The sequence below is a fragment of the Hippocampus guttulatus genome, chromosome 18 (genome assembly GCF_054856545.1).
Source record: "Hippocampus guttulatus isolate MCC_2025c chromosome 18, RoL_Hgut_1.0, whole genome shotgun sequence".
NCBI lineage: Eukaryota > Metazoa > Chordata > Actinopteri > Syngnathiformes > Syngnathidae > Hippocampus > Hippocampus guttulatus.
In genome coordinates, this window is record NC_141278.1 from 4,569,764 (window position 1) to 4,584,709 (window position 14,946).

Below are 14,946 nucleotides of genomic sequence, written 5' to 3' on the forward strand. Positions count from 1 at the left end.
TAAAACTCGTCATGGTAACAACTCCAAACATGGACCAATGGTAGGACAGTATTCCACACGTCGAGTAGGTGGGTGGGGTGGGTGCAACCCCCAGACGCGGGAGTCCCATATTTACAATGTACAGTGAATGTATCGTAACATGTCCTTTCGTTAAGTGCTTTTAAATTATATTTTCGTATGTAACGTGGACATAAGTGTTTTGTATTCAGTGGGGGGGGGGGGGGGGGGGGTACTGTCTTTCGATATAAAAGAGAAGCTGCTTCAATGTAAACAGGTACCCGCCTGGAAAATAAAGTGCAAAAATAAAGACTGAGGGTCACATGCACTTGGATATGTTCATTTATTCATCAAGATTTCTGCCATTCACATACCGACATATACACACGCACACACACACACACACACACACGGAGGCCTTGTGATTGGTGCGCGGTTTTGTAAAGCCTGAATAGAAACAACACCGTCGGGGCTCACGTCATGACAGCGGCGGTCATGGAGCCATGTCGATACACGTGGAGGACATTCGTTCATGAGGTCTAACATGTATACAGAGCAATGACTTTTCATGAGAACTCGAAATATGTTCTAATTTATGACCACATAAATGATGACCATGGAAAACAGTTTCAGCATTTATTCACTATCTTCCAAGATCCAGCACTTTACTAGAACATGAACCTTAAGATGGGTATCGAGGTTATGGAATAAATGCTCAAACGGTCTTCCGTCTGTCGTTTTGCTCAAGATCTTCCGAACACCAGAACATAAAGCAGAAAAGTGCACAGCAGTCATCAAGATGACCAAACCGAGGGCAGTAACAGTACATATCACACACACGCACGCACACACACACACACACACACACACACACACACACACACACACATATTTCCTTATGTACATTACATTCGGAATAAAGCCATTTTCTTTTTAGTGCAGATTCATTGAAATGTATTACTCTATAATTATTATTATTATTATAGTTTTAATATATACATCTGATTCATTTATTTATTTTAAATTTATTTCCTGAAGCAGAGCAGCCTTCTGGTTTGGAAGTCCATTCGTGAGTATCACACTTTGCATTTACAGTTGAAATGTCTGTTTAGATTTATTTACAGCAGATGGGGCGTGTCTGTTTTTTTTTCTCATTGTTCTGAACACATGAATATCCACATGCGCTGCCAAAGGTGCTTCAGAGAAACGAAGTTGAGCTTTAGGAAAAATAATAATAATAATAAAGTGGAAGCAAAGCTTTTTATGTGTTGGCATATAGAAAGCTGTTGGATAATGTATTGAACATCCTTGATAGGCAAGCTACAAACCAGTGCATGACACTTGCCTACTAGTTGGGCCTGGTCCTGTACCACGGATATTTACTAGTACGGTCTAACTGCATACTAGTAAGCTAAAAGTGACATTAGCAGTGGAAAAAAAAATATAAAACTAGGACTTAGTGAGGACAAAGAGCAGACTAGTGCATGAACTTTAAATTGGCTATCAAGGATCTGGAATAACTTCTCAAACAGCTTTAACATAACCTGTAACCTGCAAAAAACGTGCCGATGATTGTACACTTAACGACACAGCCGAACCTGTAACAGCTAACAGAATGACACTCGGGAAGGGGCCCGGGGGCGCATCACTCAATCTGATCGAAGTTGAGCACGTGGCCATCGAAGTGCGTGAGGACGTGCCTCTCGAAGAGGTGCTGCTGGCAGTCAAGGGGGAACTGCTCCGAGCACACGGGGCACACCTTCCAGTGGCTCTCCACGTGCTGCTCGAAGCTGCTCTGCTCAAAGTGTGGCGGGAATATCACCTCGCACAGCGGGCAGCGCTTGTGGACGTCACTCCTGTGGGATTGCCAGTCGACAAAGGGATAAGCGTTGGTTATTGCGAGTTTGAAAGTGGACAGATGGGCCAAGTCATTTCCCTTTATTTTAGTGGGAAGGTTATTCTATAAAACAAAAACATTTGCGTATAATCAATCTGGTAGAGTCTATTGTGACACTGATTAATTTATTGCTTGTTTTAGTTTAAAAAAAATACATGGGAAGAGGCCCTTAAAATGTTTTTATGCATCTCTCTCTTTCTCTCTCTATACACACACACGCACATACATTTTGTGTGAACTACCTCGAGTCAAAGCAGAAGCTGCTTCTTGTTTCGCCAGGTCTGCTGGACTGATGGTCACAAGGAGGCTGAGCCCCGTCGCCCGCCTACAACACAAAGTGCACGTAAGCATGAACAACAATGACCCAAACAATTATGTCCCAAAGCGGTGAAGCAAAATGATTTATTATTTCTTACAAGTAATGTACTGTGCACTTCATTATTTTGTGAAATGGGGCCAGGCCTGCTGCATAACTCCTGCAAAGAATTGACGGCTCCGTAGCCAAACTGAGTTTGGGATTACGTATGAAAGCCACAAGATGGCGCCAAAAAACTTAAAATCGTGTCATAAATTATCAACGTCATACATCTAGCATGTACGTAATCGAACCGTAAAAGGCTGTAGTCCGTGATTGAAGAATTGAACACGAATAAACCATATTCGCGTGAAGCTCATCATTAGTATTGGTTAGCAAAATCGCTTAAAATCTCAAACTGATGGACATCAAACCTAGGCCAACAAATGCGTGCAATGGCACTTTTCCATGAATGGTATCAATTCGAACGGAGGGCATTTATTTTACATCCGGCAAATGAATGTGCATCCTTTCTTACGGCCTGAGGCTCAGCGGGTGGGCGCTCCATGGTCTCCGGGGGGCTAGTGCTGCGTGACGGCTGAATGCAGACCACTTCTCTGTCCCAGCCTGGTGCCACTGGGCCGGGATTCGGATTTAATGGAGTGATTGGAGGGGCGCAGGGAGTGGCGCAAGTTGGGGCTTCGGGTGGAGGACGGCTCAGTTGCTCGAGAGTTAGTGAAACATCCGCTTCTCGATCTATAAACACATTTCAAAACAAAAACGTCGATTGCAAAGATATATCGCAAATGATTTCGGGGGAAAACGTGGACTGGGGTCGCCAACCGCAACCCTTCGAATGACTAGCGTGATGCCACACAAAGGCAATACAGCACCTTGCATGGGGTCCGTGGCATAAGGATTGCCAAACTGCAGCTCGGCGGGCCTCTGCGGTACCAGTGGAGGTGGCGAGGGGTCTTGGGGGTAGGGCAGCGGGTAGCGCAGCACCATGGGCTGCCTGACCTCAGCGCCTTCACCGTGGGCATCCTGCTCTCTTCGCCGACTCAAGAAGAGATACAATTCCTGGGGGGGAATTAGCGAAGAACGTCAAATCGTCCCAACTTTAATTTCTTTCGACACTGTTGCTGCCCTTTGTGATAATATGTGACGCACTAGCATTAGTAGCCTACTCATTACTGTAATGGGTGTCAGACTTGCCCCCCCCCCCCCCCCGACCTCCCTGGATTACTTCATTAGTGCTCTGTTAGCAGTTTTAACATTTCAACCAGGGTTGGGAGGTGAAACAGACACGCCGCCTGGCATTTGCATGGAATAATGGCACCGGGAGTGGAGGTAGGTATGGCTAGATTAATGAGTGGGGGAGCAGAAGGGAGAAAAAGACGTGACTAAAGAGCACATGCATTTTCTGAATCAACTCTGAGGATTTAGTGCACCAGGAAGGAGGACTGGATGGCTGGAGGCCTGAGCTCTCTGGTTTTAAAATACAGTATATCATAATGAGAGTCATGGTTTACACACTTATTGTTGTCACGGGATTACTGCACTTGTAAACGCTTTATATTGTTCCGTGTCCCTCTGGATACTTATGTTCTAAATTGTGCTTGCTTGTTGTCATCTGAGAGTGGCTCCAACTACCAGTGACAAATTCAATGGGTTTTAACTCATTCACGCCCAAAGACGTTTTAAAAAATGTCTTTCGGTTTCATCCTTCGTCGTTTAATGTCATACATGAACTTTCATGTTGATTTTAATATTACTGTACGGCCATAAAAGTATATATAGTTTACTTCACTTCATAAGTGTCTTTTTCTTCTTGCACTCCACCAATATGAAAGAAGATGAAATAATACTAAAACCAATAAAAATTAAGCTCAAATAAAACAATAATTCCCCCCGAAACTGCGTAAAACTGAACATCCAAAACTATGACGGCCCTGACAGTTAACAAATTAATGAAATTGATCAACCGGCCAGCCCTACCTCCTGCAGTCGCTCCTTGTCTTTCAAAGCCTGGGCAAGGTCACGTTTCAACTCCATCACCTCGCTGGTCCGCTCTGCCATCTGTACCTAAACACACACACACACACACACACACACGGAATAGAAGTTAATAACCAGCAAAGGTGCCTTTCACTCCAGAGTTTTTTAGTTCAGCTTGGGAAGCGCCTGCAGGGAACCTGAAAGAGAAACAATTCCCCGATAACAGGAGTTTCATTGTTGATCTGTTATTGATCTTGGACCGCGGGCCGCCAAAACACAGGATGGCAGTAAATCTGGGAGACACAGCGGGATGGTGGATGTCTCGTCGTCTCTCATTTCATCCCATTACAAAGATTCCAAATCCCCTCGGCTTCACTCTCTGCTTCTTGTCTGTCTGTCCGGCCCACTTTCCCAACTCTTGAATTGTGTTTGCTTTTTTTCCACTTCCCCCCACCCCAGTTCTCTTTCATCTCCTCTGGTGCTCTCCCTCCCCGCCCACCCCTCTGAGGGATTTATGGTGCAGCATTAGAGGGTGAAGTTCAGGTGGCGAGTCAGCAGTACCGTCTGTCTGTCTCTCTCTCTGGCTTCATCCCCTCTGCGCCTGATGTAAACAGTCGTAAAACATGGCAGTCGGCGGCTGCCCCCCCCCCCCCCCCCCCCCCCAGCCATTAAGAGCCGCACAGGACACACGAGTCCCTCAACTCAGACAGGAGGTCCGATCAAAGACGGCGGGGTGGGGGCCAGGGCGAGGGGGGGGTTAGCCTTTTGCTTATAGCGCCGATAAACACGGTTGCGCTCAAGTCGTTAGGTTCATCTTAACTTGGGCTGTTAAGGTGCAAGGTGTTCGGGTGCGGAAAAGCAGACCTCAAAAGTAACGGAAATAATGGGAGTGAATGTTTAACATTTTCTGAAACTCCCTACGATGTCACAACATGGCACCAAAGTTTTTTTTTTTTTTAAAGGGAAAGTAGTAGTTTGTGCTGGGTAGAAGGAGCTATGCCTGGGTAATTGGTGCGACAAAAAAACGCAACCCTCTACTGGGTTTTGAGGCTCCACATGCCAGATATTCTTTCATGAAACCGTAACACTATAGGGTGATAATCAAGGTTGCCCCAAAGAGGGGAAGTGGCAAGAAAAAAGCAGTGAGCTCAGATTGGCTGCGCTGCTCGCATTCATTGACTGTACCTGGCGTGGTACGTACATTGCTCACGTGCAGCGAGGATCAAAACCAGTGGCTGACTGAAGCCATTTATGTTATGTTGTAAGACGGGTTTGAAATGATAGTCACATTGTTTTGGGATTGTAGCTTGTTGCACGTTTATGTCTTAGCTCCTTACACAGCCAACATAGTGGGCCATTAACTACTTTTTTTTTGTTAAATTACTGTACCCTCACCACAGATCAATTAGGTACAACAGCTCCCTAATGGGAGCTGACAAAGAGCAAAACGCTCAGTTTTGATTGACAATGCCAGGGAGGCATTTATTCAAGCACATTTAATGTTGTGGTTGCAGTTGGCATTCGCGCTCGTAGGATCTCATTCGATTCTGGAGCTCCACCTAATGTGGCACAAGAGTGTAAAAGTACAATAGGCAGCTCACTCGAAATCGCTCTTCTTCATTGGCCAGACGCTGTTTGAGAGTCTCATTGATGGCGCACTGCTCCTTCCACTTCTCCTCCATCAGGGCCAGCTCCTCCTCCACTGAGTTGCTCTGCTCCCTCTCTGCCGTTTCTCCTTCCCCTCTTCTCCTGCCCTCCGGCTCCCCCTCCCCCTCCGTCTGCTCAGCCTCGGCGCTCCCCTTGCCGCCCGCCCACTTGGTCTCCACCTCCACCCAGCTTGTCAGCCGCAGGCTGTCCTCCCGCGCGGCCTCCCTCCTCTCTTCTCGCTCCTCTTGTTGGTTCACATCTCCCTCCGCCTCGGCGCTCCCCGTCGGCTTGTTCTCAGTCTGCTTCGCCTCAATCTCTGTGCTGCCGTGTGTACATTCCAGGTTTTCAAGTTCAGTGCTGATTGTCAAGGTGGAAGCCTCTTGGAGGGCTCTTGCGGCAATACTTCCTGTAAAAAAAAAAAAAAAAATTAAAGTTCAGAGATGATCATGTTGTCAAAAAGGCTCCTTTGACCTTTTCAATTGGGAAATCATACCGCCCGTGGGTGATTCAGGACTTGGGGTCATAGGTTCCAAGACTGTCTCGGTAGATGCATTTCTCTTGTGCTCCTGTGCACACCAAAAAACATATGCAAATATTATGTATGCGTAATATTTGAGCTGCGTCTTTCTGGTTTTGCCGCACAGTCACTCACCGCGTGTGACTCGCTCGTGTTCAGTTTGGCCACCTGCCTGCGGAGCCGCTGGCACTCTCGGTATTTTTCCTTATAGTGCTCGGCCGCCATGTGGAGGCGCAGCTTCAGTTCCTCCACCTCCCTCTGCAGCTCGGCTTCCGCCTCTGAGACAATCAGCACACCGGGTGCTAGCTCTCCACCGGTGCCAACACCCTGAAAAAAATCCACATAAAAAACTGGAAATGTAAAAATATTTAAAACTCATTCAGGACCAGCGAATTCTAGACCAAGTCTGAAAAGACGTTTAAAAACGTCTTTGGGAGTGAATGAGTTAAAAAAAAAAAAACCTGACTGAGCTGATGCAAATTGAAATGGATCCAAATACAAAGAGATACACAATATTTTCGTGATTTACTGACCACTTCCTTGTGTGCAGAGCTCCTCATGCGGTCCAGCTGACTTTCCATGCGTTGGCACTCGGCCTGCGCTTCGGCCAGGCTGGTGCGGAGCTTATCAGCCTCCAGGCGGGCGCGGTAGAGTTCGGTCATGGAATGGTCCCGGGCGCTGGCTGAGTCACGCAGCTCAGAGGCCAGCAAGGCCGCTTGTTGACGGGACGCGGCGAGCTGCTCCTCAGCCTGACGGAGCTGCTCGCGCACACGTGTCAGCTCGGCCTGCAGAGAGAAGCAAGGTTATAGAATACTCTGGAATTCTTCATCGTCCTTCATTTCGTTTGGACTTTTCCTTTTTTTAACCCCTTTCAGGGACAGCGGTTACTACAGTGGACAGCTTATCATGTTATCGGGTTGCAGGGTGCATGAAAGGGTTCAATTTAGTTGGTTTTAATTAGCCTAGAGAACGGGCTTGTGAATTGATGTTACTTCCAAAAGTATTTGTTTGTAGTTTAGTTTTGAGGAGTTGTATTAGTTTAGATCGAGTTAACTTTAAAAAAAAATGTAAAAGCACTCTGGTTTTTATCTCATTTCGTTAATGGAAATCTTTCTTCAGTGTCACCTATTTTGTTAATTTTCATGAACAATAATAACCTTGTTTTGTTTTGTTTTTTTACAGGGTCCACACACGCAAGTCCACATTTAGAGTTGCGTGGTTCAATTGCGGTTTTTCACTGATTGTGCACAAGCGTGTCTTTAGATGAGTTCGCTTGCGCATTGGTCACAAATAATACCTTCTCCGCTTTGAGCGTGAGCAACTCTTTCTCCAAACTGTCCCGCTGGGCCACGCAGCTCCTGAGCCTCTCCAGCTCCTCCTGGAACTGAGCGATTGTCACCTCTCGGTTGAGCTCCACTGCCTTCAGCATCTGCAGCTCGGCGCTCAGCTTGGTGTTCTCCAGCTCGGTGCTGCGCAGATGAGCCTGCCCGACGAGTGTGAGTAAGATCAAAACGAGTCAGAAGGAGAAACTCATTGTTGGTCAGCAAGTGTTTTTCTTTTTCTCTCACTTTGTAGAGGTCCCTCTCGTCTTTCTCATTCTTCAGCTGACTGTCCAAGGTGTCCCGCTCGGCTGCTAGCTTCTTCAGACGGTCACGCAGGCTACAGAGTTTGAGATCAGTGTGTCCGTTTTTATTGCGACTTTCAGAGAGGTGTTATTTGATTTTTTGTTGTAGTTTATAATTACGGGCGGGGGGGGGGGGGCAAACAACATCAGATTGGGAAACACCGCCTTCGTTGAAATTATTGTCTCTTCAATTACAAGCCCGCTCCCCCGCGCCTCATGTCAGCATTTAATTCATATGATTAGGAGGCAGGGACAAAAGCTTCCGACACCCTTCCTCACGGGAAGAAATGATAGATGGACGTTGGCAGCCGTCCCGTCTCTCACCAATCCAGCTCTGTCTCTTTCTGCAGGCCTCTCTGAGTGACGCCCAGCAGGTCCCCCTCAAGCTGGCGCACTCGATCCGTCGCCTCCGTCAGCCTCCTCCTCACCTCCTCCCGCTCCTCCGACAGACACTGCGAGGAGCGCAGGAGCTCCTGGGGAACAGAGAGGGCATGCGGAAAGATCACGACTTTGGATTCGGCGGCGTGATTCAGCAGGCTGAACGGTGAGTCACGCTACACCGGCGACTGAATGACAGGTGGTTCGTTATCTCGCCGCGTTCCATTCAGATGATGTTATCTTTTGCTACCGTACAACAGCAGAGCAATAAACTCTAATCTTGACTTGAAAATTGCAAGGCAAGGAGACGGCGATAACAAATTGGACATGTGAATATGAATTTCGTCGTTTCCTGCTGCTGTCAAATGACTAAGAATGAAAAGTGCAATGTATTGTATATGCGTGTGTCATAATCGCGATAGATGTTCAAGTCACTCTCTGGAAAAGTCATAGGCTCAACATGACAAATAACAGCAGTGGTATGCTGCAAAGGCAAGCGCGAACAAATGTCATGTGGCTTGTGCCTGCGATCAATGAATGATAAGAGGATGTCAGTTGTCTTCACGTGGCGCATCTCCCGAGGTAACAAAATTGTTTGAACTTGTGCGTCAATCAATGACAAGGAGCAGCAAATCAAGCGCGACTAAAATCAGTTGTCACCAAATGAGAGCTACTCCACACCCTCATTTGCAATTTATTTACAGTGCATGCACACACATAGCTGCACTGGTACATGACTCCAAAGGGCTTAGCTCTGCGAACATCACGAAGATTTTTTTTTTTTTTTTATGGCTGCTGTTTGAGAAACACTTTAGCAGTTCATAAAGACCTTATAAAAAAGTGTAGTCATAAAATTAGCAGCCACAAAAAAAATGTACTTAGCATCGCATGTAAAACTCAAAAGGATATTTTCATCAAGCGTGACGTGCCGACTGTAAAAATAAACGTTGAGGCGCGCACACACAGGTTATACATCTCGAAAATGCAGTTGAATGAAAAGTGGAGTAGTAATAACAGAGTGTGTGTGTATTACCCCTGTAATTTATGGCGATTTTGCCCTTCGTAAAAAGAGCAACTAAAAAGTCTAACTCAAAGCAGCCTGCTGACGTTGGGCCTGCGCCACACACCACCGCTAGAGGGCGATATGGCACAAGAATCCAAAGCTGATCAATCAGATCACATCTTCCAGCCAAACTAGTCTGTCAAATTAGCCATTAATACGAATAGTAGCCACGGGGGAGTGGAAAACATTTTATGCGTTTCACAGAAATATATATTTTAAATTTTTGTTACAATTAGCAACCGTGTTTTAAGAGTCAACCTAATTTGACAAATGGCTGTGTATGCATTTCAGCCCTAAACAATTTTAAATGAAAAAGGAAACAGAGACGGGAAGAAAAAAATTTGTGAGAAAGCCATCGCGTGACTGAGGGGTGTTTGTCCCTCAGCCAGGGCTACGGCGGTTTTGTGAACTACCCTCCTCTCATTCCACACATGGCCAAAAAGGGTTTGCGAGCATAATGAGTGTGTGTGTACGTGTGTGTGTGCTTTGGGGAGCCCAGTGGACCTGCAAGTGTGTGAGTGCGCGTTTGACGTCATGTTTGGTAAACTCTGTGGTTGCGATGGCATCGTCCTTGACGCCGGATGCCCGGGAAATCGGGAGTCGCAATTTCGTTCCGGCCCACTGAGCTGGGTCGTTAAAGCCGCAGACAAAAGATTGCCGTGCACATACACGCAGAGTTAAAGACACACACGTATGCCGTAGCTAATTGTGTGTCTCTTGAGCTTGGATGCAGATTATTCATAAATCCGGTGCCTTTGAAGACTTTAGACTTGTGATCACTGGTGAGAAACCGGCTCCGGCTCTTAAAAAAAAAAAAGAAAAGTACATACTGAACTTCATCACCTTCATTGTTGCGTAGGCCTTCTATTTATGAACTATTTTCAGCAGCAGTCCCCAAACCTTTTTTTTTTTCCTTTTTCCACCACGGAACAGCTTCATCCAAAGCAAAATTTTATGACGGACCGGCATTCCAACATATAAAAACAGTTAATTGGAAGTCTACACCGACAAAATAATTACGGTCTTCAAATCTGACCTGGTTGTGTGTGCGCAGCAGGCAACACGTCTCCCTCTCCTGCTCCCGCTCCCGGGAAAGTCGCTTCTGCTCATCCTGCAGCTGCTGCTTTTCTTCCTGGAGGAGCCGCATGGCCTTCAGGAGCTCCCTGCGCTCCTGCTGCGCCTCCTCCACGCGCTGCCAAACGGTAAGAATGAGAAGTCAAATATGTACAGTTTTATTCGGATAACACTTTGCGCTGTGTGTGTGTGTCCAAGGCTGAAGAGAATCGAATGGCCGATAATCCACATGCAAAAGGGGTCGTACCTCAAGCAGGCCAGTCTTGGTGGTGACCACCAGGATGTCTGAATTGCTGTCATCTTCACTGACAGTCAGCAGCTCCTCGGTGGGTGTGGCTGACCTGAACTGGAAAGGTGTGCTTGCCCCTCTTATGTCACCGCCGTGTGTCACGTAACAGAACTGGTAGAATTCTCCATCAGACTTGGGAACATAGTAACCTAGACGATAGAAGAACGGATGTATCAGTCGGAGTCTTCGGTTGATACCTGTATCTGCTTCGCACTGAAGAAAGTCTCATTTTGATTCAATTCTGCACAAACTTTTTTTTTTTTTTAAATTAGATGTTTGTTTTTTTCCCCACTAATGTCTACTGTGATTTGAAGGTCTTTCGCTCGCCTGGTTCACCATAGGGTGCGTTAAGTGCAGGAAATCCATCTGCAAACCGCGTCTACTGCCTCGTGACACATCGCAGCATGCGCTCATATTTTCATTGTGTAAAAATCTGACCATTCCAGGGACAGTAAAAACTAGTTTGCAGGCCCTTACCGTGCGGTTTCAGAGGCGCTTTAAGTCCTCGGCCCGACATGTGCGGTTATGTTTCCTTATGAAATAAAAAGTGCTGCTTTTTATGTGCGTCATAAAATTGTGAAGTTACTTCGGAAAAGCCTGGGTCGGCACGCCGTCTTAAAGCGGTGCGCGCGTGGCGTGTGTACCTTGAAACACCACAGTCCTGTGCACAGTACTTCCTGGTTCATATTTTTCAGGCATGGGGGACCACAGGAAGGTGTAATAATCTCGAGCTGTGCTCCAGCCCACCTGAGGACACACCACATGCGAGGAATGAAAGGTAGAATAAAAGCATGCATGTCCAGGAGATCTTTACTCCAGTATCAACATATTTGAATCGCAATTCGGCATGTACTATTTTTGCCCTTCATCAAAACAACTTAGGTCATACTACTGTAGTTACATACCGTGAACCACTGCAGAGGTAGTAGGGCAGTGGTTCACGGTCTTTCTTGCGCCGAGGCACCGATTTAAAGGACTGGGGTGAAGCTCTGCTTGTCACATCGATTATCAGGAAGACAAATGCCAACATGACAAGTTCAGGGATATTACACTCGAACAAACGATGTATTATGTATGGTATACACGGAGTGCGTCTCGCGGGTGATCGTGTAAAATTTGTGTCTGTGTGTTGCTGGGGGGTGTGGGTGAGGCAAAGAAAAGTTTTACAATTTTACACAAAATAGCAAGGGAGAAGTTGGACGGCATGTGTTGCAAGGTGGCAGATGATGAAAGTGAGTCCCGCGTCATAAACCTGTTGCTCCAAGCTCATGTCCGCGTGATTGCAGAGCCGCGCTCACGCGTGCGACAACTTTGTTAATTATGAGAAAAAAAATGTCGCGCCACAAGAGTTTCTCACTTGGATGGCAGCCGCATAGCCGTTAGTGGCTGTGCAGGAAGGAGCAGGATGCATGCCACTGAAACGTGTCACGAAATGTGTGACAGGAGACCGCTTGATTGTGGAAAGGGGATCCGCATTTTTTTTTTCTAAGTTGAATGTATAAAATGTTACCTCTAAAGTTGTGCAAAAATGCAGGGTCTTAACTGGTGTCGTGCACATCACTTGGAAAATCTAAAACTAAATCTAAATCGACTAACGGCACAGCTGCGTTTAGCTGCTTCTATTTTGTGATGCTACTACATCAAGGGGTATCGGTACCGGAATTGAGGAAAATTGTGATGAGTTTCATCCGATAAAGAAAAAGCAGAACACGTGCTTCTGTCCTTTCTGTCTTGGCCTGCAATGGCCTCCCGCCAGCTAGGCTTGTCTACTCACGCGTGTTTGCAGAACAGCAAAGACACATAAATAATTTGGCTAATTGCAGAGTGAAGTTGACTTTGGTATGGTGTGCATTCCAGAGCGGCAGTGATGTTATAAAGTAATCACAGGCACGGTGACTATCAATCATTCAGCCAAGGTGTGAGGGAATGGCACGATGACACCTAAATTATACTCTTGCGTGGCGGGTTTGTCCCTCCTCACCCAACAAACATGCCACGACCAAAATCCTCACGGGGTTTTTTAGACAGCTGTTGGCTTCATCAGATTGAAAATAAATCAACATTCGAACAGAGAAATATACTAATGGGTTGATAGGAAAATTACAAACGCTGACAAGAGTGTACAATGCTGGGGGTTGCAGTCAATACACCTTTACACGGTAGGCTGTGAACACTTTCAGTCACTAGGAGGCGTCGTTGCACAACTGGATTGAAGCATGTCAGGCTATGCAGTGAGTCATCCCTGTATCCTGGCAGCTTCCACTTTCTCTCTCTCACCGAAACAGGCGTGATATGTACAAGACTGAATGTTGCTGGGAATGCTGTTTAGTGCACAGACAACACCCAGATCCTCTGGAATTGTGTGAGGGCTCAGATACAGACATCAGATGCCTTCTCCAACACGAGGCCCGAAGCATCAAACGAGTTTAATTTAGTTTCTTATTTTGCATTTCCTGTTCACTCGGTTTAGATTGTATAGGCTTGATTCAAGAGTAAATGGAGAGATCAGATTGATGACCTAGACACAAATGGGTAAAGGAAAGTGGTTCACAATGTTTGCCCCCCCCCCAGCCCCCAGTGCAATCTGCTGCATCAAGTCCACCATGTATGTACACTCTTACTGCTTGCAAAGCCACCACATCAAAGCTTGTGTTGAAGCGTCGGCGGCGCTTGGACGAGCTGCTGAGCTATTCGTGTGGAGGCGGGTGTCATCTAAATTACTCTGCAAGGGTCTGAATGAGCATATGATTTACCTTGAAGATGCCCACCCAGTCTTTGGGGTGAGGTGTGATGTAAGTGGTGAGAGTGTAGCGACACTCCAGGGGTGCCTGAGGCAGGAAACTTTTGCCAACATTCTGGAAGATGACGTGTGCAAAGTTGGATGTTTCCATGATACTGAGACTGCTGCCAGGTGAGGAATCCACCACCTGGAACGAGGACATTGTATCTGCCGCTCACTTCATTTGTCTGTGGATGAAACGAAGCAAAAGAAGGTGAGCATCAGCCACTTACTTTTTGACGTCCAACGGCTTCCTTTAAAACGGGTCAGATATTGTCCTTCATGTCATGGGTGCTAAGTTTTTGTTTTTCTTAACTTCTGTTCGAAATTAGTCAGCCAACATGAAAATGGATAATAGCCAACTGCAGGAGCGCTTTACGAAAAAGACTTGTTGATGTTTCGGTTTGAATGTCTTAAAATTTCTTCCAATGTTTATGGTGTATTGTGTAATCGGCACTCCTGAAGGCAACACCATGACCACGGTTTGTCCCAAGATGAAAACAAGTTTGACACGCCCACTTCCTTGAACGTGCACATCAAATAATACATGATGTCATACACATTATTGTACAAAATACAAGACAAAGGGACAGTTCCTTTATAGTACCCTCACGATATCTGTTTTATGTGTGTGTGTGTGGGGGGGGGGGTTCATTATATTACCTATGTGGATTCATGACAAATGGATAAAACCCCTGCAATATACAATAGAAACGATATTGATGGATATTACTGCTATTTTATATCCATATTTTGCACATTTGTTGCTGACATCTTTCGAATGGAAGCAGTCCCTTGTATAAACAGTCTACCAAAAAGATGAGGTAAACAAATGAGCTGTTAAATTATAGATCTGCTAGTACGCGATCCTCCGTTATTGCAGATATCCTAACTGCCATACGTGTGCTCAACTCTGAGGAGATCCGATGTTGACTATGCAGTCGGCGTCTCAATTATAGTTGCTAAGCAGCTAACATTAAGCCTGGGAACAGGCCATGTCGTGTCAAGTCATACGCTAGCTAGACATTGCTTGCACTCGTGACGAAGCTTGCACATAGAATGGCTCAACCGACAACATCACGGATGTCAAATCGGCTTCAAAAGTAAACAGGATCCATTTTAAAGAACCCCAAATTGGGAAAAAGGGAATATCTCACGATCTGATCGTTGTTTCGGTCCCTGTCCTGTCTGCGATGTTGTGAAAACACAGACGATGGTGATGCGCCGCTTCCTGAAAGCCAACGATGGACAACTTCCGGGATGAGGAGGCGGCTACGGATGCTGAGACTGCAAAGAGATTGATAAAATGAAGGCACACCGCAATCAAATTGCTCTTTTTGCTGATATTTTGCCTGTAAGTCTACTCAAAAGTGGCTAATATAAAATAA

At 46.1% G+C, this 14,946-nt stretch overlaps 1 protein-coding gene across 1 annotated transcript; it reads right to left on the minus strand.

Moving 5' to 3' along the window:
• Window positions 1-321: 321 nt before the first annotated feature.
• On the minus strand, window positions 322-14,836 carry tax1bp1a (Tax1 (human T-cell leukemia virus type I) binding protein 1a). Its single transcript, XM_086136641.1, has 17 exons — window positions 14,716-14,836; window positions 13,533-13,746; window positions 11,424-11,526; window positions 10,738-10,928; window positions 10,453-10,608; window positions 8,300-8,448; window positions 7,920-8,010; window positions 7,649-7,834; window positions 6,885-7,136; window positions 6,487-6,678; window positions 6,328-6,400; window positions 5,789-6,240; window positions 4,188-4,274; window positions 3,083-3,269; window positions 2,728-2,945; window positions 2,137-2,219; window positions 322-1,853 (listed from the first exon to the last, which is right to left on the minus strand). The coding sequence occupies exons 2-17, from the start codon at window positions 13,719-13,721 to the stop codon at window positions 1,643-1,645; spliced, it is 2,820 nt and encodes a 939-aa protein (XP_085992767.1). The 5' UTR covers window positions 13,722-13,746; window positions 14,716-14,836; the 3' UTR covers window positions 322-1,642.
• Window positions 14,837-14,946: the final 110 nt, after the last annotated feature.